This window comes from Hippoglossus hippoglossus, chromosome 23, assembly GCF_009819705.1.
Source record: "Hippoglossus hippoglossus isolate fHipHip1 chromosome 23, fHipHip1.pri, whole genome shotgun sequence".
In the NCBI taxonomy this organism is placed as follows: domain Eukaryota; kingdom Metazoa; phylum Chordata; class Actinopteri; order Pleuronectiformes; family Pleuronectidae; genus Hippoglossus; species Hippoglossus hippoglossus.
Genome location: NC_047173.1, coordinates 11,821,674 through 11,847,129, shown reverse-complemented (window position 1 = coordinate 11,847,129; position 25,456 = coordinate 11,821,674). Strand labels below are relative to the sequence as shown.

Genomic DNA, 25,456 nt, shown 5'->3' with positions numbered 1-25,456 from the left:
GGCCACCAAAGATGCATTGCTTGAAAATGTAAACTGTGTATACTTCTGATGAATGTTCTCCAGCAATGCCCACCGCTGCCACTGGATGGCACTGTGTCAGCTTTCTCTAAAAGCTCAGGCTTCATGACCAGTTGAGTTTTTTTCTTCTTATTAAATATGGTTTGGAGGAAGAATAAAGATTGCAGTTGGTGTGCACCACTTGAAACCTGTGCAGGATTTGCGTGTGTGTAACGCACATGTGTATGTGTGTGTAAGGAGGAAAGGTGTGTGTTTTGATGCGACAGTATTGTGTGTGATTAGATGTGCTAGTCTGTTTTTTTGAATCAGTGCCTGGTGAAATGCATATGGTCTTCCCGTGTCCCGCCCACGCCTCTGCCAGACTCCATCCTGTTTACACCCTGCTTCTTGCCCCTGATGCCGTGTGTTTGCATGTGCATGATCGTGCATGTGTGTGTGTGTGTGTGTGTGTGTGTGTGTGTGTGTGTGTGTGTGTGTGTGTGTGTGTGTGTGTGTGCAAGGGATAGGGAGGTAGTATGTGTTTGTCTAAGAGAACAAAAGAGAGAGAGTGAAAAAAGATGTGCCATGGGAAGGTGCAAAGACAAATTATGTAAATGATGTGTATGTGTGTGTGTGTGTGTGTGTGTGTGTGTGTGTGTGTGTGTGTGTGTGTGTGTGTGTGTGTGTGTGTGTGTGTGTGTGTGTCCACATGCTTACAACAGCAGGTATGAATGGGATCCATAATACAGGACCTTTCCCTAGAGAGTGAGCCTGATGAGAAAATAAAGAGAGCTCCATAGACTCTGTACAGAACATAATGGATGACTTACTTAACTACTGTTACTGTGGATCGACTTGATTCATTCCTATTATTTCATTTTTTTCCACACAAAAAGACAATAATAGATTTGGTTTCATGGATATTAAAACTTGGGCTGCAATCCCTGTTGGGCCAGGGTTTGCATGTGTTTCCCATGTGTCTGAATAGGTTTTCTCCAGGTACTCTGGCTCCCACAGTCCAAATATGTGCAGATTGGGGTTAGATCCATTCTGACTGACTTTAGGCTTTAACTTGACAGTAGGTTTATCTGTCAGCCCTGTGATAGACTGGCGACCTGGTGCACTCTGCATTGGCTCCAGCGACCTTTAAAAGTGGTACATATAATGTTTGGATGGATGATGACTGTAAAAACTTGGTTCTGTTTCTGGGATTTGTTGAATTGTTTGAAACTGAATTTCAAAGTTCTTTCTTAAAATGAAATATTATCCAATGATAAAAGTTGTCAGACTCTACAGACTATAGCGAGCCTCCTCGATCTCCACTGAATCTCCCACCAGCAGAATTGGCTCACAGTATTTTTCCTTGGGAATAAGACCTGTTTCGCCGAATAGATTTGTGGCAAGTCACAGTGGGGAAAAGCACAGGTGTGTTTATCTAAATTTGTGACGGCTGAATTCCATTTTGTTGCACGATTTCAGGGTCCTGGTGCTGAGCACGCTGGCTCACTGGGACAGAAATGGAGGGAATAGGATGGAGTCATGATTAATCTCGAAAAAATGTGTCTCTGAAATGTCATTACTGTGCCTCTCATGGACTGTAACAAGAGTCATCAGGAGAAACTTGGAAGAGCAGGTCATTTGGTACAATCACAGTTAGCCAAAGGTACACCTCCCCTACCTGAAGAACTAGAAAGTACAAATGATCTTCAAGTTCTGCTCTGGAAAATGTATTGATTACAGACGCACAGGGGTCGGGCATATTGATCACTATATACCCTCAAAATAAATGATAACAAGGAGGCTACCCTTAAACAATAATCTCGACTAAAAGGACATTTGTAGTGTTTAGTGAACATGTAGGATTATCAAGAACAGTGTACACCGCAGGAACTTTAAATCTGCAGAACATAAAGAAATGCTGCAGAGTAAAACCAGGGCAAATAGAGGAACATTAGTGTGATGTTCATTAGGGGTTACCTGTGCTTAACATAGTAGTGAGCAGGTGTATATGTCTTCATATTTGCAACAGATGCTCCTTCTGCGTATCAAAGTGTGTGCGAATTCACACATTTATTGCTTACATGCACATTTATTTCTGCACCTATTTCTGTCAGTGTGCACGTGTGTGCGTGTGTGTGTGTGTGTGTGTGTACTGGCCCTTCGCAGTGTGGTGCAGACCAATTAAAACAGGGGAGATTGATGACCAGGGGCTCTGAGTAGCAGCAGCAGCAGCAGAGCTAGCAGACAGCTGCTTCCTGCAGACAACAGGAAATGAGATGGCCTTGTTTAGCTGACGCTGCCAACACCAACACCACGGAGTCTCAAAGACAAATCACCACCGCACTGCTGCTACTGGCCTACTCCTCCATCTTCCTACAGCGGGCTCTCCACCCTCCATCTCTTTATCTCTCTCTAATTCCACCCGAGACTATCTCTCTCATTAGTCTTTTTCTCTCAGAGCAATGCAGTCAAGGTATATTCAGGAAATACGGTGTAGATGCTAAGTACAGATGTGCACAGATAGATGCTACCTCTATTCTTTGTTCCTAAACTGCCACATGAAGCCTTTACTCATCGGTTACTTGCGGCATTTAGGGCATGTGAGTCAATTATTATAATTTAGAAAGTGATATTCCCGTTTCTTTTTGTATTAAAAGCAGCTATACGTGTTATGTAATTGCTGTGAAAGCATCAAAGAAGCCAATCAACAGAGAAGCCGTTGGGACCTGGTAACTTTGTGACATCACAACACTCAGTAATATCTCTAGTATGTCCACTGTCCAACCCAGGGACTGTATTTCAAAATGGACGACATTTCAGCTCCCCCAAAGTGAAGCAAAATCATTTTTGATCATCCCTCCTCCATGTTAGTGGATGGGACAAAGACCAAACTAAATTGACAAGTTTGACAGCTTTTTGTACAAGGGGGGGATGTGCAGATGTGTCGACCATCTTTACATACAGTCTGTGGTACAACCTTGCCGGAGAGTGATCTGGTGGGGCTACACCACTCCTGCAATAGTCCTGCAACACGGTCACCCGACCGTCACCAGAAACATTCCCAAGGTTCCACTGTATACTTCTAATCAAACCACAACTTCTTATGGATATCTATATTTTAAATACAACACCAAAGAAGTGCAAAAATATGGAGCCCTCAAGTCCAGAAGAAAAGTGAAGTAAAGGAAACCAATCATGTCATCATCTCAATCAAATTGAAACAGTGTATTATTATTATCAGAGTAAAATCAAGCTCAGTGACAGCTTACTGCTGAATCATTGCCTACTGCCCATTTTTAAAATAACACTTGTGTGCATATCCGGCGCTGTAAGAATCTCTCACTCCAATGAAACTTAGTTTCAAAGACACACAGTTTCCCTGGCATGTTGCCGAAGGCAAGGAAATCATAGCAGCAGGGTTACAAACCTGTCCACCGCTGGTTCATTCCCATTCACAACAAAGCCTCCAAATTTTCAGTGGACCGGATCCTTTTTCTTTCTGAAGGTTTGTCACTAAAAGTATGAATTTATACAGTATAATGGCCTGTCTCTGCTGCCAACTGAATGGTAAGTACTGAGATTTCTGGAATTATAATGGACTCCCATCTTAACAGGGGGGACTGTAATGGGTGGTGAAGATCAGTTATTATGACACAAAGAAGTAGGAGTATAAGATTGCGGAGACAATTATATCCTGCATTATAAAAAAGTCTATATTTCCATTGATGTTATATGATCTTAAGTTCAGACTTTTATATCAATCTCCTCTTCTGCTTTAATCACAAGAAACTTTTGTGTCGACCTCCTGCCATTTTTAAAAGCAGGTGATTTCGTTTTTGGTGTGTTTTTTCGTTTTAAACTGTCCGGTGAGCGGAGGAGGGCTGTGAGATGCGAGGGGAGGTTCAGCTCTCTCACACGCTACATTGAGCCATTAAGGGCACAGAGAGAAGACGATGCCTCAATGTCACAATGGGAGGCTACCGGGCCTAAATTACTGCTTTTGTCACCATTGTACAATGTGAGTCAATACAGATAAAGAGGCAGGTGACAGTGCTGTTCATGGCTGGTCCCATAGTGTCTGTGTGTGTGTGTGTGTGTGTGTGTGTGTGTGTGGGGGGGGGGGGGGGGGGGGGGTCTGTGGTCCCCTCAAGCTCTTATTTTCTTAATCACAGGCACGCATTAGACAGACAGGCAGGTGCAGACACAAACTGTATCTGGTCTGATTGTGCTCTGCTCAGCGCTGAAGTATTTAAGTGTTCATATAAAACAAGTCTGATTAATAAGCTGTGCTCTAAGTGGCCTCCCACAGGTGACATTTACAGAAACAGGGGGAAGGGGGCTGCTCTATTAAAGTAAGCCAGGATATAAAAAAACAAAGCTGATTGTGGAGACGCCAACAATTACAAACTGTGACTCGTATTTATTTTACCTAAACAGTATCTATGGGTTATTTTAGAGCAAAATTACTCTAGGATTTCTTCTTCTCTATCCTGGTATGGAAAAGAGACATGTGACAGGGAAATTAAAATCTGATATTTCTTCAGAAAAAAAGTCTGAATCAAAAAGCTTGAACTAATCTCATTGTTTCTGGAGAAATGGCGAAACTCCTTTGAATACCCCACACATGAAATCAGTGATAACCTTACAGTCGACCACTATAACATTTTTTCCCTAGAGGTTATTTGTCTGTGTTGTTCTTTCTTCAGAAGAGGCAGTTTCTTGCATAATCTGTGGTGCTGATGTGCCACCGCCCCTTTAAGTGGCCCTAATACTCCAAATCAAAAAGTGTAAAAATGACCTTATAATCCTTGAATCTGCATCATCTGGTGCCCAATCAAAAGTAACATCTACTAGAAACTTATGATTTCTACCCAACATGTGTGAGTCACTTCTAATTTTCAGGAAGTGCTGAGAGATCTCAGGTCAAACATTGAAGAGGGAGGCGAAGGCTTTGGACCTTATGAAACCTATATGACGTACGCGATGAGAAACCAGAGCCAGAAAAAAGGGCAAAAAAGAAATATGTATGTCAGCACTGAGCACATACAACATGACTTTATGTACAGAGAAGCCTTGATTCATATATTGCTGGCGATATGGTGAAAGTCATCGCAAAACAAACTCAAGTTGCAAAGTGGTAAGAGAGCAAAAGATACAGCTTGGGAGCCAAACTGATTGAATGTTGAGTCTGTCTTTCATCATCACTGACACAGCCATATACACACACACACATACACGCACACACACGCACATTATGTTCTTGTCTAATCACAGTTGATGGAGACGATACAGACTTCAGACCGAAGGACACTCGTGCTTTTTAGTGAATGACTCAGCAAGACTGAAATGGCAACTATCCCCAGGAGAGCTAAGTGCGATGGCGCTTTTCAATTTGCCTGAAAACTACTGAGAAAAACACTTAACCCACACACAACACACACACAACACACACACAACACACACACACACAAATAGGGCTGGCAGCAAAGACGGACGCGAGGAGTCTATTCTGGCCCCAATGGGAAAAAGTAAATGGAAAGTTGCCCTGAAGAAAGTTGGCAAGTTGAGGTCAAAAGGATTGTTTTGTGGGAAATGGCATTGGGTGAGAATGCCATTGTGCTGATTTATACATAAATATATAAGAACAATTTTGCTCCGACGGAAAACTAGTTTTCATCTTCAGACTTCCATTCAGGTTTGTGTCTGTTATTTATTTGCTTTCAAACCTCCCAGCACAATATACTCATACGGCACAGTATCATAGACGTCCAAAGGTTGATGCATTCCTTCAAACAGGTTGCTATGTGAGCCGTGTCACATCACATTCTCCTCTGATTAAAAAAACACTTTATATTTATCACTTCTTCTCCTCACTGTATGCCTTTATCCACCCCCCTCTCCATTTCCCACCCTCCATTTCACTCCCTTTTTCTCTCCGCTGTCTCTTATCCCCTGCAACGCTTCAGACTCTTCCCTCTCCCTCATCTTTCCCTCTCACCCTCTTTCCCCCCTAATTCCCCCGGCCTCTCTCTATTTTTACCACTCCATTGCTGTTATCTCTCCGTGGCACCGTTTCAATACACCTCCTCCCCTCTTTGCCATACTCTCTCTCTCTCTCTCTCTCTCTCTCTCTCTCTCTCTCTCTCTCTCTCTCTCTCTCTCTCTCTCTCTCATTCCATTTAGACCTTTATGTTAGCGTAGGACTTTCCATCCTGTGGCGTCCAGGTAGTAAATTGAAATGGTTCTGGGGGCTCCATTGAAGCCTGATTGAATTTAAAAAGAGAAAGTGCCATAAAGAGAACTAGTGTTGAGAGGTCTGTAATACACTGAAGGGCTCCCCAAGCTATGACAGTGTTGACAGGGAGAGGGGTGGAAGTGGGGGGGGGGCACGGGAGGTGAAGAAGGAATGGCAGGGAGAGAGGTAAGGAAGGGAGGAGTGAGGACAAAGTGAAGGTGGAAGGAAGCAGTAACAGGGGGGAAAAATACAGGAAGAAAAGAGAGCAAGAGGATTGAAGGAGGGCGAAATGATTGAAAATGCATACAAATCTTAATCGGCGGGAGAACCAGACGGAAACACAAAAAGGAGTCGCGCACCCTTGATAGTGACACCTCGCAGGAACGCCTCAATCACGGTTTGCATGGCCTGGAGGGAGCGAGGTGACAGGTCCCATATTGGAGACGGCCAACAAAATGCAATTCCAGGAAGTCAGCTCTAGGGCTGTGTGTCTGTCATACCTACAGCTCTGATAATACTCCCACACATCACATTACACTGCTGAAATAGCCGCCTCTCAGCATATAAGGCAGACACAAAATGAAGGTGGGTACACGCCACACACACACACACACACACACACACACACACACACACACACACACACACACACACACACACACACACACACACACACACACACACACACACACACACACACACACACACACACACACACACACACACACACACACCCTTCTGTATGTTACTGCCATGGGAAATATGATGTTAGGGGTTAAATTATTCATTGATCCTTTCATAGCCTGTCCGAGCCTGCTTGTAGTAGTGTCATGTCTTAGTCCGTGTGTGTGTGTGTGTGTGTGTGTGTGTGTGTGTGTGTGTGTGTGTGTGTGTGTGTGTGTGTGTGTGTGTGTGTGTCCACTTGAAAGGGCTCTCAGGGAAGAGAGACAACCTTGAGTCGGCACTGACCTTTAACTTAGTGGGTTTCACTTTTAAAAAGTGACAGGGGTGTGTGTGGGTGATGTGTTTTCATGCAAGTAGCCATGTTGGTAAATAGCGGATCCGTCTATTAAAGACTTCAGCTCTCAGGATGACCACAGACAGAGAGGGGCGAGGAGGAGGAGGAAGGAGGAGGGAGGAGGGAGGAGGAGGAGAGGATGCAAACAAATTTCCTGTGAGTGAATTTCTCAGAACAACCGAGTGCTCTGAGTTCAAACTAGATAACTGCCAGAGCTTTAAATTCATTAACGAGATAATTAACTGTAACACTGATAAACACACATTAAAATGTCAGAACAAAATAGACTTCTTTTATTTATTAAAGTGGCTGATAAATGGATAAACTGTCATCTATTGTATTAAATAAATATGATTTAATTGAAAAAAGCATGAGTGCATGTGTTGTCTCTGATGAAAGCCGGAGCTGATGGGACAAATTATTATCTGTATTAATATATATGAATATCAGAAAGTGAATGAGGAAAAATTCCTTTCAACACAAACACATCACATGATGTTTCTACAATTCCTTGTTCAGTTTTACATTCATTATTAAACTAACAGTTGTAGTCTGAGGTTCCAGTAATTACAGGAATATTTCATATTCTCACAAGGAGACCAGGGCCAGCAGTAAATGAGCCAGTGAGCGTAGGAGGGAGAGTGGGAAAGCGGCAAGTCAGAGGAACGAGGGGAGAAGAAGAGGCAAGAAAAGAGGATTATGGATGAGGAGTCGTAATAATCAGTGCACGGCCTGCAGCTATAGACGGAGCAGACAGACAGAGAGATAAACAAGAGAGACATCAAATTGAGAGATGGGAGAGACAGATGGATGCGACCAGTGTTTAACAACAGCCGGGCCAAAGTTCTGTGGAAGATGAAGAGATGACCTGCAGTGACAATTTATGCACGACTCTGTATTTCAAAGTCATCTGAATAAAAGGGTTGGCTTGGAGAATCTGTATGGATATTCTTGCACCGACAACGTTCTTTAGTTTAACAACTTAGAAATACTGAAGGTTAAAAATCTCTGAGACTGGTGTACGCTGCTTTACTTACACAATGCCGACAATTAGAGACATGTGGATAACATAAATGACGACTGGGTACGGTTTCTAAACGAGAGAAATTCACTTAAGCTCCCTTCACGTGCCATAAATCACCAACCACCACCTGTTGATATGTGTCCTTGTAACATAATAGCAACCAACACCTTTGTCTGTTTGATCTCCTGCTAGTTATGCGAGTATAAACCCAAACAAGAATGGCACTTACAAGCACTTAAATGCAATCAAGCCACACCGAGCTGCACACACTAATAGATGTCAGTTCACGGTCTGATTTACCGGGAAAGTTGGTGAAACTGTCAACAAAAGAAAATTATAATGTGCTGGATCAACACCAACATTTAATGTTATTATTATATTTTGTTTGGCCCCTGTCCCATCCTTCCATCAAGTTTCAAGCAAATTTTGAGTTTTTGTGTTACACTGCTGACAAAGTGACAAAGTGACAAACCAAACAACCATCCAACAAAGGAACTAGAGCTCTCAGTAGAGCGCATACCTCCGCCAAGGCCAAACAGTCCCCTTATGAAGACACATTTAAATTCACTATTTGGAGCTGCACCATATTACACACACACACATAGATCTGAGACTCCTAAATGTGCCTGATTTCAAATTCAAACTTTTTCCTGGGATTTCAACGAAAATGTCCAAATTGCTCTATCTCGCAATATTAAAGAAAGTGATAAAAACAGATTCCTGGATCTGCCCCCTTGTCCAGGATTCTTTCTTGGTCGTTTTGTTGAAATCCGTTCTGTAGTTTTTGCCTCTCCCTGCTGACACACAGTCAATTGAACAAACAACCCAATGTACAGGGGTGGAAACATAACCTCCTTGGCAGAGGCTATGATGAAGCTGCTACAAGTGACCCTAAGCTGCTCCTCTCTTCTGTCCCTCCAGGCAACGCCCTCTCTCCTTACTATTATCAATATCAACATAAAGTAAATTTCAAGGTGAGCCGCACCGTCTTCATTCACACTCCAAAGTACGAATGAGGCAGGTGGTGGTGTTATCTGCTCTTCCTTAGATCAACTAGACCCAGTGGACTTGCTCTTAACAATTTTTTCGCTTCCACTATATTCGGCTATTTTTCAGCGTGATGACAGCCTTTGCCAGGCTACGTCCTGGAATGCTCTCATTACCTTGGTGCAGTTGCCAAGGGAGCCAGTGTGATTCAATACTTCTGTTTCCCATCCCTCCAATCTCATTTACACTTGACACCTGACATTTGCATAATGGCCTCGCTCCATCTCCTATCTAGTGAAATACAGGGGGGGGGGGGGGGGGGGGGGGGGGGGGTGGTTAGAGTGTGTGTGTGTGTGTGTGTGTGTGTATATATGTGCGTGAAGGCGTGTGTGTGTTTGGTTTGTGCTCATGACTGTGTGGTTGTGATGAGTACATATGCCTATCTGTGTGTGTGTGTGTGTGTGTGTGTGTGTGTGTGTGTGTGTGTGTGTGTGTGTGTGTGTGTGTGTGTGTGTGTGTGTGTGTGTGTGTGTGTGTGTGTGGGCTTTGTAGGCAGGGGTTAAATGACTTCCTTCTTAATCTAGCTCATTAAGCCTGCAGAGAGCGCCGAGTGCACCACATTGGCTGATTTGGGACAATTTGCGGAAACGCTGGCAGGAACACGTCCGTGTGGATGCTAATCAGGGATGTTGTGACCCCAATCAGTCGGAGACAGATATTAGGGTGTCAGGGAAATTGAAGACGAACATGAGTCTTTGTCTTCTTCTTTTTTTTTAAAACAATTTAAGCAGCGAAAGATAGCGATGGTGCGCTATGAAAATGGCACTCCGTCTGAGCCATGGAGTCCTGCATCAGACTCTGCTCTGCTCATTCATCACGAGAGGCTGGTAGAAATCTCATTCAGTACAACACTGTGCTGTGAGATGTGTGAGCTTTTCCTGATCAGGGAAGGAGCGGCGACAGAATCCTCTCGTGTCAACAAACCAGTAAATCGTTAAAAAACTGACTCAACATTGTAGCAGGTCTGCCTTGACCCAGCAGATCTGTGTGTGTTCATTTTAACAAGACTTCACACAAGGATTACTTCATCAAATTCATGTAAATAACTTGTTACACCTTTTAACCCCTGACACTAGGTTGGATTTTTGTTTGAAAAACTGTCGCATCAGCCAGCACCAAGATGATAGCTTTTAATTAGATGAAGATCCTGTTTGTTTGTAAACTGCTATGTACATTTGGTTCATTCATTTTCTTTGACAGGCCAGTTGCTTGATCCGAGCTTCAAGTCGGCTGCATCAAATCCTTTTCAAGACAAAAACAACTGTTGCAATGGCTAAAGACAAATATATTACATAAATGGACTAATAAACTTAATATCTGACTAGACAGAAGAGGAAGTTGTTGTTCAGCTACTACAACTGCTGCTTCAAAATGTGATGTCAACAACAAACATTCAGACTGATCCACAATATCAAAGTTTGAAAGATACTAACGTGTGAATTAATCGCATTTAAAAAATGTATTGTGTGCAAATGCCTGTACACATTACATATTTGTGTTTTTAGGTGCATTACTGACAAACAAGCACAAACATGATCTCACTGGACTCATGACTCAATTGGACAAATGCATATACAACCCAAAACACACATGCACAGAATCGTGCTCCTCATGAAACTATTCTTCTCTGCATACCTCCGCACACATTTTAGAAACAATCTCTCTTTCTCATAATATACCAATTTGTCACATGTGCTGTGCCTGGAATATTTATCATGATATCTTTATGTAGTGCCACCCACCAAAAAAGAGAAAGAAAGAAAAATAATATAATCCTCCCCCACATCCCTTCTAGCCAGAGAGCTAGTGAGCTAGAGCAGAGTGAAACATTGTACTTAGCAAATTGCATTTGAAACCAGGGGGGAATAAATACTACAGATAAAGACTGCTCTAATGTGCTCAAATCCATTAGAAATCTCATATTCACACATAGCAGAAATCGCATTACAAGATGCCCCTAATGTCATTTCACAGGGTTTTTCCACCAGCATTTGCTGCCAAGATGAGACGCTAACATCAAACATAATGGATTTTTTGCCTTTTCCTTTCACTCCCCACCTCCCTTATGTTGTTTATTCCCATCCTCGAGTCTGCTCCGTCCTATTCTGGTTGAAATTCCCTCCAAGTCCTCATTGTTGTGGATGCGAGTTCTATTTCGGTCAGGTGTAATGAATTTAGCCAAACTGTTTCAGAGAAGAGACCACTTACAGGCAGTGGGGGGGGGGGGGGGGGGGGGGGGCTAGGTGGTGGATGTGTTTACACTCTCGCAGCTCATCAGCTCTGGAGGGAAAAGCTCGGCAGTTTACTGTCGCTGCACTTTATTGCAAACGGGTTTCTATCTCTTGACTTCCCGCGTTTCACTTATTTCGGTGACAAACAGGAGAGCAGAAGGAGCGAGAAACCAAATGTACTTCCTGCCAAGGTGGAGAACTTTTAAAAGGAAAGAAATCAGCATGTGCATCAGTTTTTTGGGCTGATATCTCTCACAGACATATTGGTATCTGTGCTTATGTTTGTAGATATGCGCCGATCTGTGTAGGAGATGTTTCACTCCCTAATATCGGTGTCAGCATGGGCCCTCTAAAATATAAACATAACCAAAACATAACCGTTGATTCCAAATGCTGGATAGATATAAAAGAGGAGAGGAGAGGATGTACTGAGTAAGCCTGTTTGGTTTTTCCACTGGTTGCACTTTCAATAGGCCCACCATGACTCCAGAATGGCCGGGGATCAAACAGGCTGAAAGATCTCATTAAAAAAAGAAAAGAATGCTGTGTATTTCAATGCTGAGTTTTTTCACAGCTTGGGTTTCGGAGTAATGTTGTAACCACCAGAGTTAAACACCCTGAAAGACATCATCTCTATTGAGGCTCAAAATGTTTTGGTTCACAACAAAATTATCCTTTAAAACCACAGGAAGATGAGCCAGAGGCAAAATTACCCAACAGGAACAAATCGAAGACATGAGCAGCAAATAAAGTCTTGTCCAAAGAGTTTTTACATCTCCTCACATCGGGATACGAGACAAATGTGGATGCTTGTGGATGCAAATTAGTTTCAAAGTGATATTTACAAGAAATTCTGACAGAAAAACATGAATCATTACCTAGTTAACATTTACACCTTGATGTTATCCACATATTCCCACATAAAGGACGAACACGGTCCAACCCGAATTATTAGCTGTGAAACAGCGTCTCTAGGAACTGCCTGGAGTCTGTTTAGCTGCCGTTGGATTAGAGGCTGCATCGAGTTGAGACCATCTATCTTTGACAATAATTAACTATAGAGAAAGATGGACTAACTTATGTAACCACCAATTAGGGGATCACAAACAATCCTTTCACAGGGAGCTGGAGACTTTTAATGAGGTTTAATGACTTGTTATTTGGTCGGTGGGGTTTGTTTAGAGAGGTACGCAGAGCAGATGTGTTTAAAAAACAAACTCCCTAAACATTTCCCCTCATCTGTACAGCTCCGGTACACACTGCATATTGTCGTATACGATAATAACAGAGCGCGGGTGGATGTGTGTGTGTTTTAATCTGTGCAGCGTACATGTGTATGCTTATCCAGAACTTCCCTCCACAATCAAGCCACCCCTCCGCCTCCACACAAACACCCGCCCGCGCACACATTCGGATCCACGAGGCTACTTCAGAGGCCCAGCCCCAGACAGGTTGAGCAGATCAATCAATTACTTCTCTGCTCCAGCAATCAAACAAGGTTATTATCAGGCAGCGGCTCGCCGACCTGGAAAGGCCTGGCCAATCAAAGGCTGCTGTGATGTGGGGGCTGGCGTTCGCTCATGTGACAGTAACACAGAGTGGCAGCTCATGTTGTCAGGGGATTGAAGGATGGAAAGACGAGAGACTGACGACTGAGGCTGAATTCAAAGAGAGAAAACAGAGGGAAGTGTGAGGGACAGGAACAAGAGAATATCCATAAATCACCAATCTCCGGCACTCCGTCTTCACCTTGACAGTATTCTCAGAAGGGCAGCGGCAGATAAGAAACACGAAATACACTTCTTTTTAAATATGCTACAGCATTTCTTTTTTGAAAAATTCAGTTTTTAGTGGGTCTTTAAACTATCCTCTTTAAGTGGCTGATAACGTCCGTGAAAAATGCAAGAAATGACAGTAAAAAAGGAGACAAATAACAGAGTGAGGGATGTGGCAGGAAGCAACACACGGTGAAAAGAAATCCCATCATTGTGGTTTAGTAATTCTCTTCTTGGCAGCGGCTCCCGCTGGCATTCATTCGATGAGCATTAAGGGCATTCTGTCTTCTCACTCCTGTCCTTTCATAGCAACAGGTCTGGAGAGCCACGTTAGACTTAATTAAATTATCGTAGACTCAAAGAAAATAAAATGGAGACATTCATTTCATTAAATTATTGTTGGTAACACGGCAGAGGGGACGACACAAACACAGAGCTGCAACTCTCCTGAGAATACAGATCTCGTTCAGAATGCAGCCAATCAGAGACAATCAGGCCCTGCGGGGGGGGGGGCGGACGACAACATGGATGGGGACAGCATGACTGTGTGAACATCTGTGTGATTATGACCAGGTCATCTGGACAAGCTTCAAAGGCCTGTCTGCGCCTGTGTGTGTGTGTCTCTGAGGTAATGGTCGTCTTTGTGTCGCCGCACCGGTTCCGCCTCTAATCTGACCGGGGCAACAATTCCAAGTATCCACTATTTCTTTCCCCCACGTAGACCTGAAACCTCAGGGACCTTCAAAGCCGACTTCATAAGAAGTCCACTGCTGGGCGTTCAGACCAACTAGACGCCCTTAAGCTCCCACTGACGACTGTCTGCTTCACATAAGTCTGCTGGACAGGTTGCCCTGGGAACCGAGTCGGATTCCATTATGGGATAGATAAACACAATCAAAGAGTTTATCCACCTTCTATAGCCAGAGAAAAGACCCCCGCATTGATGTATCTAATCTGCTGCACAATATCTGCTGTGTGTGTGTGTGTGTGTGGGGGAGGGGGTGTTCGTGCCCACAGTGCATGTCTCTGTGTGCACGCATGTGCTTGTAAGACAGGAGGAGATTGAAAACTCTGCACCGCACTAGAAAGTGGCTGAAGTTGCACTTTTGGGAGGCGAAATAAAAGCGGCAGTGTTATATACAACATGATGTGTGTGGTGTGTGTTGTCCTGTGGGGAGGGCATCAGAGAGATAAAAGAATGAAGACGGGGGGGTGGTGGTGCTGCAGCAGCTGCGGTGACAGGTACGAGCACCTGACAGAGTCACAGCATCACTCCTTCCACACACAACCTCTCTCCGTCTGTCTTCTGCTGCTCTCCTTCCCCGTGCATATGCATTTCTGGTTCTTCATGTTATTTTGTTTAGGTGTGGTTAGAGCTTTCCATACATTCCTGCATTATTTAGTATTAAGTAGGAGTGCATACATATAGTCATACCTATGAACAGTGATATATTGAGCATGCAAAGAACAACACATACACATTTGTCACGTTTCATCGCTGATCAATGCTGCAGTTCCATTGAGATTCATTTTTAAGATTTGGCATCTCTGGATATTAATTTAACATTAACTGAATTTTCACCAATTTGAATGATTAGGCAAGTTGGTGTTTGAATACTTTACTGTAAAATTTTATGTTTTGTAGTCTTTCCTTTAGAATGGAGAAAATGAGGCCGCTGTAATGTCATTACGTTATTACAACCAGCAAAATGAAAATCCTCTTCGTTGAAACATTATAATTGTTAGAGGTGAAGACTGCAAGAAATCCTGTGAGCTGCTTAGGCTGCTTTTTCTTCCTCTATTGTTTAACGGTGTCTTAACTTCCTCCAACTGGTCTGAAAGTCTGAACTAACCACCCCCCCAAAAAAAATAAAGAATTCACACTGCAAACGAACAGAATCGTGGTTGTTGTTGTTATTTTGTCTGTGTGGGAGTTTTGTTCCGGCCGATGATGTTGGTATGTTTCTGAAAACCTTGCAGGACGCACACACACCACTCAAGGACTTACAGTTCCAAGAAATCTTCAGCTCTATTGGCTTTTCACAAAAACTCTTTTCTAATACCCACTGGTTACACACCGGTGTTCAATCTCTCTTCTCATTTTCTCCCCATGTACAGTTCATGGTAGATGTATGAACAGTGCACACATGTGCATATAAATAACTTGAATTCAAAGCAAGCTAAGATGCCACCCAGCATGCAAACCTTTCTGTTGCTCTGCATTTTCTTTCTCCCTCTTCGGTCTTCTTATCTCTTTCTATTCTCATTCCACCTGTCTGTTTGTTCCCGTTTATTTATCATCCTTTCCCTTTGTGTTTTCCATTCATTGCCTCCCATCTGCTATCCTCTCTGTTGTTGGTTTCTGTATTCTTCCTTCTTTATCTCTCTCTCTCCTTCTGACCTTTCCAGTGTAAAATCCTCTCTTCCCCTTATTCCCAACTATGCTTCCAGTTTTTAATGGGTGTGGGTGAGAAAGAGAGCCAGGGAGGATGCTATTTACTAAGGGAAATCCCCCCCGAATGAGTGAGAAAAGATTAGAAAAGAGAGCAAGGGCTGGCAGAGCAAAGCAGTCTGTGCATGTATGTGTGAGTAAGACTTAAGACAAGACGTCCATGCTGCATTTTAATAGCCTCTGTGCAGGAACCTCTTTGAGGTTGACTTCAGATTTATTGTCGAAGCAAAACTGTATTATTCACCAGTAATTATGAAGCTGCTGCCTGACTAAACGGAGGTTAGGGTTCAGCCACAAATTATTTTTGCCATTTTCAGTTCTGCCGCAGAGGGAATCTATGTGTTTGAAAAAAAAATGGTCATGTGAGGGGAAAACTCAGTGGGCACCTCCGGTCCCCAGAAATAATCTCAACAATAGCTCTTTAACATCCCAAACAAATCTTCTCGTCGGGGTGTATTTGAAAAAGATTTTTGATCTGGTGCTTAACTTGATTGTCTCTTTCTGGAAATGTGGTTGTTCACGCTGCCCAACAAACTGCAGAGTGTTAAACTATATGATTGATGGATCTATATAGCTGCTATTTTCCATATTGCAGGAGAGAGCAGATCAACAGTGAATAGTGTCGCAATAGTTTGTCAACTTTTTTTGTTTGTCTTAAATACTTTCATTTAATGATGCTATGATAATAATTATCTACATTCATGGCTTGATTAATGTTTGTAGCTTTCGTAGTTTGCTTATGACGATGAAATTTAATTGAAGCTTGATAGTTTACAGTTAAACTATAAATAAAACAACGTAAAAAATACGAAAAACACAATAAAACCAAGGTATATATGTGTCTTCACATGAGTTCACACACAGTCGATATCATTTTCTATTTTGGCACAGCGAGGTCTTCTTCAAGAATTTCAGTAGGAAATGTGAAAAAATCTAAATTGAAAATCTAAGGTCCTTCTCCTTGAACATCAAGTTTGAGAATTCAACAGTGAACCTCTCGGCTAAATTATTTGAAAAACTTCAAAAATAGCTGTTTAAAAACTTTTTTTATAAAAGGTACTCGATTTCAGCTCCAACTCTTTCTTTCTCTGTGTGCACTGCTGAGGAGAGGAGTTAATGAAAGTGTGAAATTAGTGCAGAGTCGTGGTGTGTGTCGTCTTTACCACGGGCTACACCAGTGGGAGGCAGAGCCCTTCTGTCCTCCTTTGCTCTCTATCGGCTCCTTATTCTTTTCATCACTCGTTCAGTTGTCCTTCCCTCTCTTCTCGCCCTGGGCGCTCTCTGTCAATCTCCGACACACTGACTCAATTCTCTACCTTGAACTTTTTCACTCCGCCACAGACACTTACAAGGGGAACCAACATCAAGCCGAAGCAAGCATCCAAGTATCTGCACATCAACATGAGTTAATTTAATGAGATAATTCTGTATGTGCACATGGGAGCTCTGTGAAGTGTTAAATCTATAGAACACCCACCAGTCGGACATTATCTGAGGAGCATTAGGATAACTCTATGCTTCTTTTAAGTTTTACTACACAAATGCAAGGACAAACATGAGCTCACATACAACATTAGTTTTAGTGAAATTTTGATTAAACACAGTAAACTGTTTTGTTAGATCAGACAAAACACGCCCACAGGTAATTTCAAGTTCAGACCAGAAATATATTTGAACTGGTAATTACAAAAAAGCTAGATAAAGCCAAAATGAATTCAATTATAATAGAAAATAGCTGAGCACAAGCCTGTTAGTATTACACTAAGCCCTTTAGCAAGCAAATCAGTGAAGGAAAAATTGGTTTATTAGAATCTCTGTCCAAATCTTGCCCTGATAGCAGGATTTTCCAGTTTGACCTTTTACCTAAAGCTCCAGCTATTTGGCAAACAAAGCGAAGGCAAATGTCTAATTATTAAGAGGATCTTGCTAAACTACTTATTGATTGAACTTTGATCCAAGCAATTTGACTAAATGATTCATATCAAAGAGGTAAAATGTCGGCTTTTCTAAACCAAAAGTTTGGCGATGACCGTTCAGGACTTGAAAAAGGGAAGAAGAGAAATATGACTTTGAGCATTCTAATAAGTTCATCGTTGAATCCAAGGGAAAGTTTGCACCAAATACGAAGAAATCCCACACTGAGACATCCTATTCAAGGAAATGGGACGGACGGCACTTTGGCTCTTAATAAACAGCGATTATCTAACGTGAACTGCATGTGTAGATGTAAATGAAGCCAAACATGCAAACCACTCAGGCAGCTGAAAATACAATAGGCATGGCCACGCCTGGTCATCCTGAGGATGGCGAACAGGGAGGAGATTAGGGGCCTGCTGAAGCTTTTCAAAATGCCAACCTCATCTGGAGCAAGGGGTGCAAATATCACCCAAATGTCAGCGGGAGACCCCACAAGTCAAACTAAATTGGCTGCTACATGCACAAACACTCCCCTATGTCTGCCTCGCATTTGTGTGTGCATGTTTAAACACATACACTCTGCACCCTGACACCTCTGATTGCAGTATGACAAAGGAAAAGAGCCTCCATCACAATATAAAGTATGTAAAAGGTAGACTCATAAATATTGGATGTAGTTACTGTAGTTACAACATTAGAAGAGTCTAACCCGCACTAGTCCCCTTTTGTAGCATTTATCCAGGTCTAGGTTGTGGTGGCAGCAGGAGAACCAAGGTTGTCCAGATGTCCTGCTCCCCGGCCACCTCCTCCAGCTCTTCCTGGGGGAGCCCGAGGCCGTCCAAGACCAGGTGGGATACATTATCGCTCCAGCATATTCTGGATCACAGATATGCAATTCTGTTCACTCTCTTTGGCTGCTATTAGACATTCTGCCCCAGCACAGAGTCGTGTGCAGGCAGACCATCTGTGTGTGTGCAAAGAGCAGAGTGTATGCACATTATGCAGCCGCCTATGGCGTATTACTACCTGACCAGGTTTTTATTGGTGAAAGGTCCAATCGATAGTAATTGGCCAAAAACACACTTGACTGTCCTGCACTGGGTTGTGTATCTGCAGTTCACGGGTATATTCATATAAATTCAGGAGTATTGGCTCGAGGAAAACATGAACAAAGCTCAAGAGGGCAGCAGGTGAGAACTAGAGTTTGTTTCCTGGATAAATCAGAAATGAATTGTTGAACATGTAGATCAGCTTGAATGAAGCCCAGTCAGCCACAAGGATTTGTTGTATAATAAAAGCCTATGACACCGCCTTTGAGCACTTAAGTTCCACTCGGATAACGGTCACTACAGAAAACTAACAAAAAGTGCCAGAAATTATTAGCCTTTGATAGCTGCAAGGTATCACATTGACAGCTGCTGGGGCACAGGGGCTGCCACAATAGACAGATTTTTTTTTTTCCCCCCAAGAACACAACTCAGACACCAAAAGTGGGGTTGGCAGGTTGTGTTGCATGACATATGTTAACAGATCCGGGCAGGTCCGGATTTGACTTGGAGATGATTGGAGGTGACGGGTCAAGTCCAGTGCAGAGCTTTGCAGGGGCAAGTTTTAGCAAAAATAGACCTGTGCAGGACTCTGCTGTATATATGTCTATGTGAGTGGTGTATAAACCCAGCCCATTTACCCCTCGAGACCAACATGGGTGCTCAGATGGGCACAAGTTAATTTGCTATATAAAGAATGTGATGTGAATGGGATGGGAAAAGGACAACTCAAAGGTCTGAAACTAGCAAAGACACTTGCGTCACGCTTGGCGCCACTTTAGATAAGGACGTTGGGAATCATGGACAACTAATATCATGAAGGTCATTATCCCCAGGTTCATTTAACTGTGGATATAGAAAGAGTTGGGCTTCCTAATTGGAAGCGAATAACAAGCAACATCATCTGAACTACTCGTAGAGCTTAATATAACATAAGATGAAGTAGTGATGACTTTGTGTTGCCAGGAGCACAAAAGCAATGTTAAGAACACTTTGATATGGGAGGAGAAATAAAATTATGCCACAACATTTGCAAACAAACATTAGGACCCTGTTGTCTCATATGCCGACACGTTGCCACACACACACCAGTGATTTCCTGTGCTGCAACACCCCCCCCCCCCCCCGACTGCTTTTGTCATTAAAGCTGCCATGAGTTGCATGGCTGGCTGCAGGAGGTGTAGTGATCCATCAGCGGAGTGCCAGAGCTTTGCCATTAGAAAACCATCTGCAAGCAACAGCGCTCCATTGGCACTAGAAGTCTTGAGAGGGCAGGTTGGGTGGGAGGGAGAGGAGGAGAGTGCCCTGTGTGCGAGGCAGTTTGGTGTGATTGATATGAACCATTACAGACAACATAGCAGAGGTAGGCAGAGAGCTAGTCACCGTTTTATTTTTGGTCATTTGTTCAGACAAAAGCTTGGCCAGGCCCACGGTTAACACAGGCTGAACATCAACACGTGTGAGTGTGTGTGTGTGTGTGTGCGTCAGCGAGAGAACGAGAGACTGAGATAAAGGCCAAAACATTAGCGAAGGGACATAAACACAGTCAGCCGTCTGCAAAGAAGACAGTAAAACATGCATAAACACATGCATGCACACCCACACACACATGCACACCACAAACTACACAGTCCTTACTCCTACTGAAACCAGTCATTTGCTTTCAAAGAGCATCAATCTATCAAACAAAAGGTGAAATGACACATGACAATACCGCTCAGATTAGCGGGGACGTGAGGGGGGAGCCAAACTGGATGTGACAGATGAAGTGCAATCTAGCTTGAGTGCAAACTAACTTAATCGACTGTGATTCCATATTGTTTAGTCGTCCATAACGTTTAGTGGAAGTGAACTTAACCAAAATCTAAACGTCCATCTGTTTTGCTCTCAAATACATTTTTATTTGTATTTGTGTGTAAGATAAAAAAAGTTGTAGATGTTGTAATTTATCAAAGTCATAATACACCTGTTACCTAGAGATGTTCTGATACCTGGTTCTGATACCTGGTCTTTGCGTATCGGCCGATACCGAGTACTGATCTGATACCAGTGCATTTAAAGATAAATAAAAATATATAACGTATTTTAAAAGCTGTATGCTACAAACCCTATATGCAAGTGAGGATTGCTATCAGATTAAACCCTTTAAAAGAGTAAACCCTTTAAAAAACAAACACATACAGAAGATCGATGCCAGAGAACTTGTTTTACCATCTAGTTTGACAGTCATCACATCTGTTAACCAGCCAAACGTATGTAATTTTAAGCGATAAACAAAGTGTTTGCCAGAAGGGAATGCTAATCCTACTTCTATGCATTGAAATATTCCCTGTCATGTTAAAAAGTGTAGGCTGAGGACCACAGTGTGGAAATGGGAAACATCTCTGTTTAATGGATCCTAGAAGGCAATGTATCACTGCACAGCGGCCAATTCAATTAAACTGCTTCAGTATTAGATTTACACTACTCTACTGGGACCACTGCGCTGTATAGAAAACTACCATACAGAACATTAACAAAGACAACCTTCCAGAATACTCAAATTTAATGGGAAATAAAAAGCACGGGCGGTAGTCAATCCCAATTCCTGGATGGTATCAAGAAAACATGTTTTGAACCGAGAGTACAGTATATTACATCACGTTTGATTTATTGTATCCCAGTAAAAATTAAAAAGTTTGAAATCGATGGATAGTCACTAAGAGGCTCTGTAACGTGATTAGTTTACATTACTGGTATTGAGTCATGTCCCTGGCTTTATGTCTTGTGGCCTGGCTTACCCTGTCTGACAGACCACCAAGACACTGGAGACCCTTTAACGTATAGTGTACATATAGTAAAACTAATGGAATCTAAATGAATCTAGTAGAAAGATCATGTTTTGTCGTTTGTGAACTGGTTTGTTTTAATCGGATTACTTCAAATTGGTGAGCAGACGACTGTCCTGGGATTACGACTTCAGAAAACAGCCCTGAAATGCTTCTGTCCGGAGCGGGAAACCCCAAAGTGTAATTCTGACATATTTGTACTTATTTTACTTGCGTATATTTCTTGTCACTTCACTTATGGTACTTCCGCATTTACTCAGTAGGCAACAACTGAGAATAAAGAGCCATATTTCAGATGAGAGACTATTAACTGTGCTTTTTGCTGCTCTGTGTTGCTGATCACATATCTCACGACTATGATGAATTTTTGTCTGAGGCGTTGAGTGTTATCATTCAGTGCTGTACCTGAGAAGAGGCTGGAAGATCACAGTGATGTTCCTCGCTCCTGGCTTACACACGAACTTCATCTCTCCCCCTTCGATCAAGTTGTCATCGGCTCCACCTAGAACAGAGGGAAACAGGACGTGACTCTATGTGTGTGCTGCTTGGGGGGGTTACTTTGCATCCGACATCAAGAGGAGTCAGATCTGCTTTCAACTGGACCAACCCAGACTGCTAACGAGACGCCACGTCCCGCTCCGTGGACGTCGCTGAACTCCTCGGTTGTAAAAAACACATCAACTCGCCACCACTAAATCTAAATGCATCCCACATGCACACAATCATCCGAACCCCCTGCATCGCTGCGTGGGTAAACCCCACAGCTAACGGGGTTGATCAAAAAATCGTTGCCATGTACTGGAAAGAAAATGGGGTGGGGGGTGGGGTGTTAGAGGGGGAGGGTTTGCAGACGGGGGAAGAGGGGCGATCATAGGGGAGAGAGAGAACACCGGAGCTCATTACCTCTACTCAACCTGAAGTAATCAATAGAATTGATGGAGAAATTGTGGCTCGTTGTCAATAAAGCAAACTCCGGAGCAAAATAATTAGTGTGTGTGTCTAAAAGTTTTGGTAGACCACTATGCATGCACATGTTCATCATAGGTTTATAGTGTTTCACAAACAAATTGTGATAGGGGGATGGATGAGAATAGGAAAAGGAGAAGAGGAGCCGCACCGTGGTGGTATTCCTGTCTTTATGCAGTCGAGACAATGTTATTCATTTGAATTTTTTGATTTAGGTTTATTGTTAAATCCCATGGCAAGAAGTAAGAATTCAACTCGGAGACTGGAAGAACCAGACAATGCAATAAATAACTGTCTAGATTCAAAACCAAGGGAGTCTGATACATACAGAATTGTGTGTGCGTGTGTGTGTGTGTAGAGCTTATTAAAAAGTTTGATTCCAAGATTTTAGGACTGAGAATAATACCCTCAAGATGCCCAGCGCACTTTCCTGTTACATTGTGGTCAGCTGAAATTAAGTGTGATGTGATGTCAAGTGTAGAAAGTGAGCGGGTACACTGAACAGAAATCCAACAAGATGGTAATCCAAGCTCCTTTGATAGGGTTTCGAAGGTTAGTCAATGTGTGTGTGTGTGTGCGTGTGTGTTCAGAAATAGCGAGATTACAGTTTGGCACAAAGCCTTTGCTCTGCTGTTGCTTGTGTTTCATTTCCAAGTCCAATATGGCCTCGCTAAAGCTCGTGTGATACAACACAAAGACGCCCCAGCCGTAGTGCGAAAGCCTGTTCAGCATCACCTGTGCAGCCGGCCTAGCCTTGCATTCAAATGCATATCAGCCCATTGTTCCCTGCGCTGGGCTCCATAACGCATTTCTAATGGAACAAGTTTCATTTGAAAAGTAGGGGAGACAACACTCGCCGTATTTTCATTAAAATGACGATGGAGGCTTTCATCCCGTCCCAAACCTTTCAAATCAAGGGTTTCTGATACCGATCTCTCACGGTGAAACCCACGTACGCGTTGCTAAGTGGAGACAGAGATGAGGTCCAATTCACTCCAGCTATCGCTTTCTCCTTCTCTCTCTCTCTCCATCCCTCCGTTGGTGCCAATTCAATTAAGACTCAATTACAGGCTCCTAAACAAAGATGCCGCCAACGCACCCTTTTGCTCATCCCCCCTCATGCTCTCTCTCTCTCTCTCTCTCTCTCTCTCATCGTCAACATGGCTAAACTTATGTTTCCTCATCATCAACTTGCAAACACTCAAGATCCATGAATGACATCAACATGTCACAGACTGGGGGGGGGGTTTGTGTAGTTGACTTACCGCCAACTACACAAAACCCCGCACACACGCACGTACACTCAAAACACACACAGGCGGACTGCCATGTATGTCTTTGCAATGACGGTGACCAATTCAATTTCATGCTCTAAACATCTGCATCTGTGTCAAACAAAGGAGCGAGGAGGAGGCCTCATTGATCCGTGGGGTCTGGGACCAGCTGCCAACGGGTCGTAATACCGATGAATATTAAAAAGCACATCATTAATATGCATGCGTTTCCTCAGAGTTGTCTGGACGTGACGGGGTCGGCTCCGGTTTCAGGTCAGGATGCCACCAATCTGCTGCCAGTCCCCTCTCAACACCATGTTCAGAAGTGCAACTTTGTTTGTGAGAGCTTGTGTGTTTGCATGTGTGCGTGTGCGCGTGTGCGTGCGTGCGTGCGTGTGTGTGTGTGCGCGAGATGGAGGATTCTTTGTTTGTTGTTTGGATGACTGTCTATTGCATTAGTGTCCCTTGGTGTGTGGTCTGATCCTGGATTACTAGGAGGGGTTGTGTGGAGGAGTGGTGCTCAGTGGGACAGCAACGGAAAGAGGAAGAAGTGACACATTCTAATGTGGCCAAATCTGCCTGAAATCCCCCCCGAGGGCCACTGCCCGCTCTGCAACACACACGAGACAAACGTCGTCTCTCCATAAAAACATCCATGGATTAAAGGCGTAGTAACTAACAGGTGCAGATTTATATATACATGCACATACACACAAAACCGTGAGTTGTGTAGTGACACAAAGAGAAAACAAATGGATAAACCGAACCTACACAGATATATATGTTCACACACACACACACGCACACACACACGCACACGCACGGTGACACCCGTCCAGCCCCCTGCGGTGCCTTAGCATGCGCTCTCGGCCCACATGCAATCAAGTCAAGCAGTGACTTAGTGAAATTGCATTATCCACACTTTCTTGGGTTTGATGAGAAACAGGTTTGATCCTGTGATGAATTCCGGCCCCGGCTCAGATTTAGGCAGGGAAAGAATGAACGTGTGATGCCTTCTTTAACACACTCCGCGACATCTCCAGGGACCCGGAGTGTTTTCCCGTACGCATCCGCGAGTGTGCGAGAGAGGACAAGATGAGGAAGCCCAGACGGACGAGGAGAAACACTCAAACCCTAATTTACAAATGGTTTCGATCAGTTTTTTTTGCTCAGTAGTGTAAATGTGTGAGCCTGTTTGAAAAAACAAGTACAGTGGCAAACACAGACGTTTTTCCAAATATTGTTTATTTCCTGTTTGGTTGTGTTTGCATGTACCTGTACTACAGCTTTTTTTAAATTGTCTAACATATTTAATATGTTCTCCTGCAGAACACTTTCTAATTGGTGTTTCTAAAAATGATATGTTAAGTTTGGTTCTTTCTCTCCATTAAAAGTACAATATTCTCATATTTAAATATAGACAATCAACTACAATCAAGTCAAGTTAAATTGAAATTTAAAATGTATGAACAGCTTTAACAATATGATTTTGAATGTCAGTAAAGATTATCACACACTGATACCATGATTAGAACAATTCTAAATTTACCTCTCTACATACAGCATGAGTACATGAGTATGGTTTCATAATGTAATATACCGGCAATATACAGTCCTGCAAACGTACATACCTGAAACATGTATAA

At 43.0% G+C, this 25,456-nt stretch overlaps 1 protein-coding gene across 1 annotated transcript in view; it reads right to left on the bottom strand.

The window, feature by feature from the left end:
* Positions 1 to 25,456, bottom strand: part of exoc4 (exocyst complex component 4) — a 112,248-nt gene that overhangs the window by 46,711 nt on the left and 40,081 nt on the right. The window contains exon 11 of the mRNA XM_034578378.1: positions 21,976 to 22,072. Coding sequence (XP_034434269.1) covers positions 21,976 to 22,072 — 97 coding nt within the window. The remainder of the gene's footprint in view (positions 1 to 21,975; positions 22,073 to 25,456) is intronic.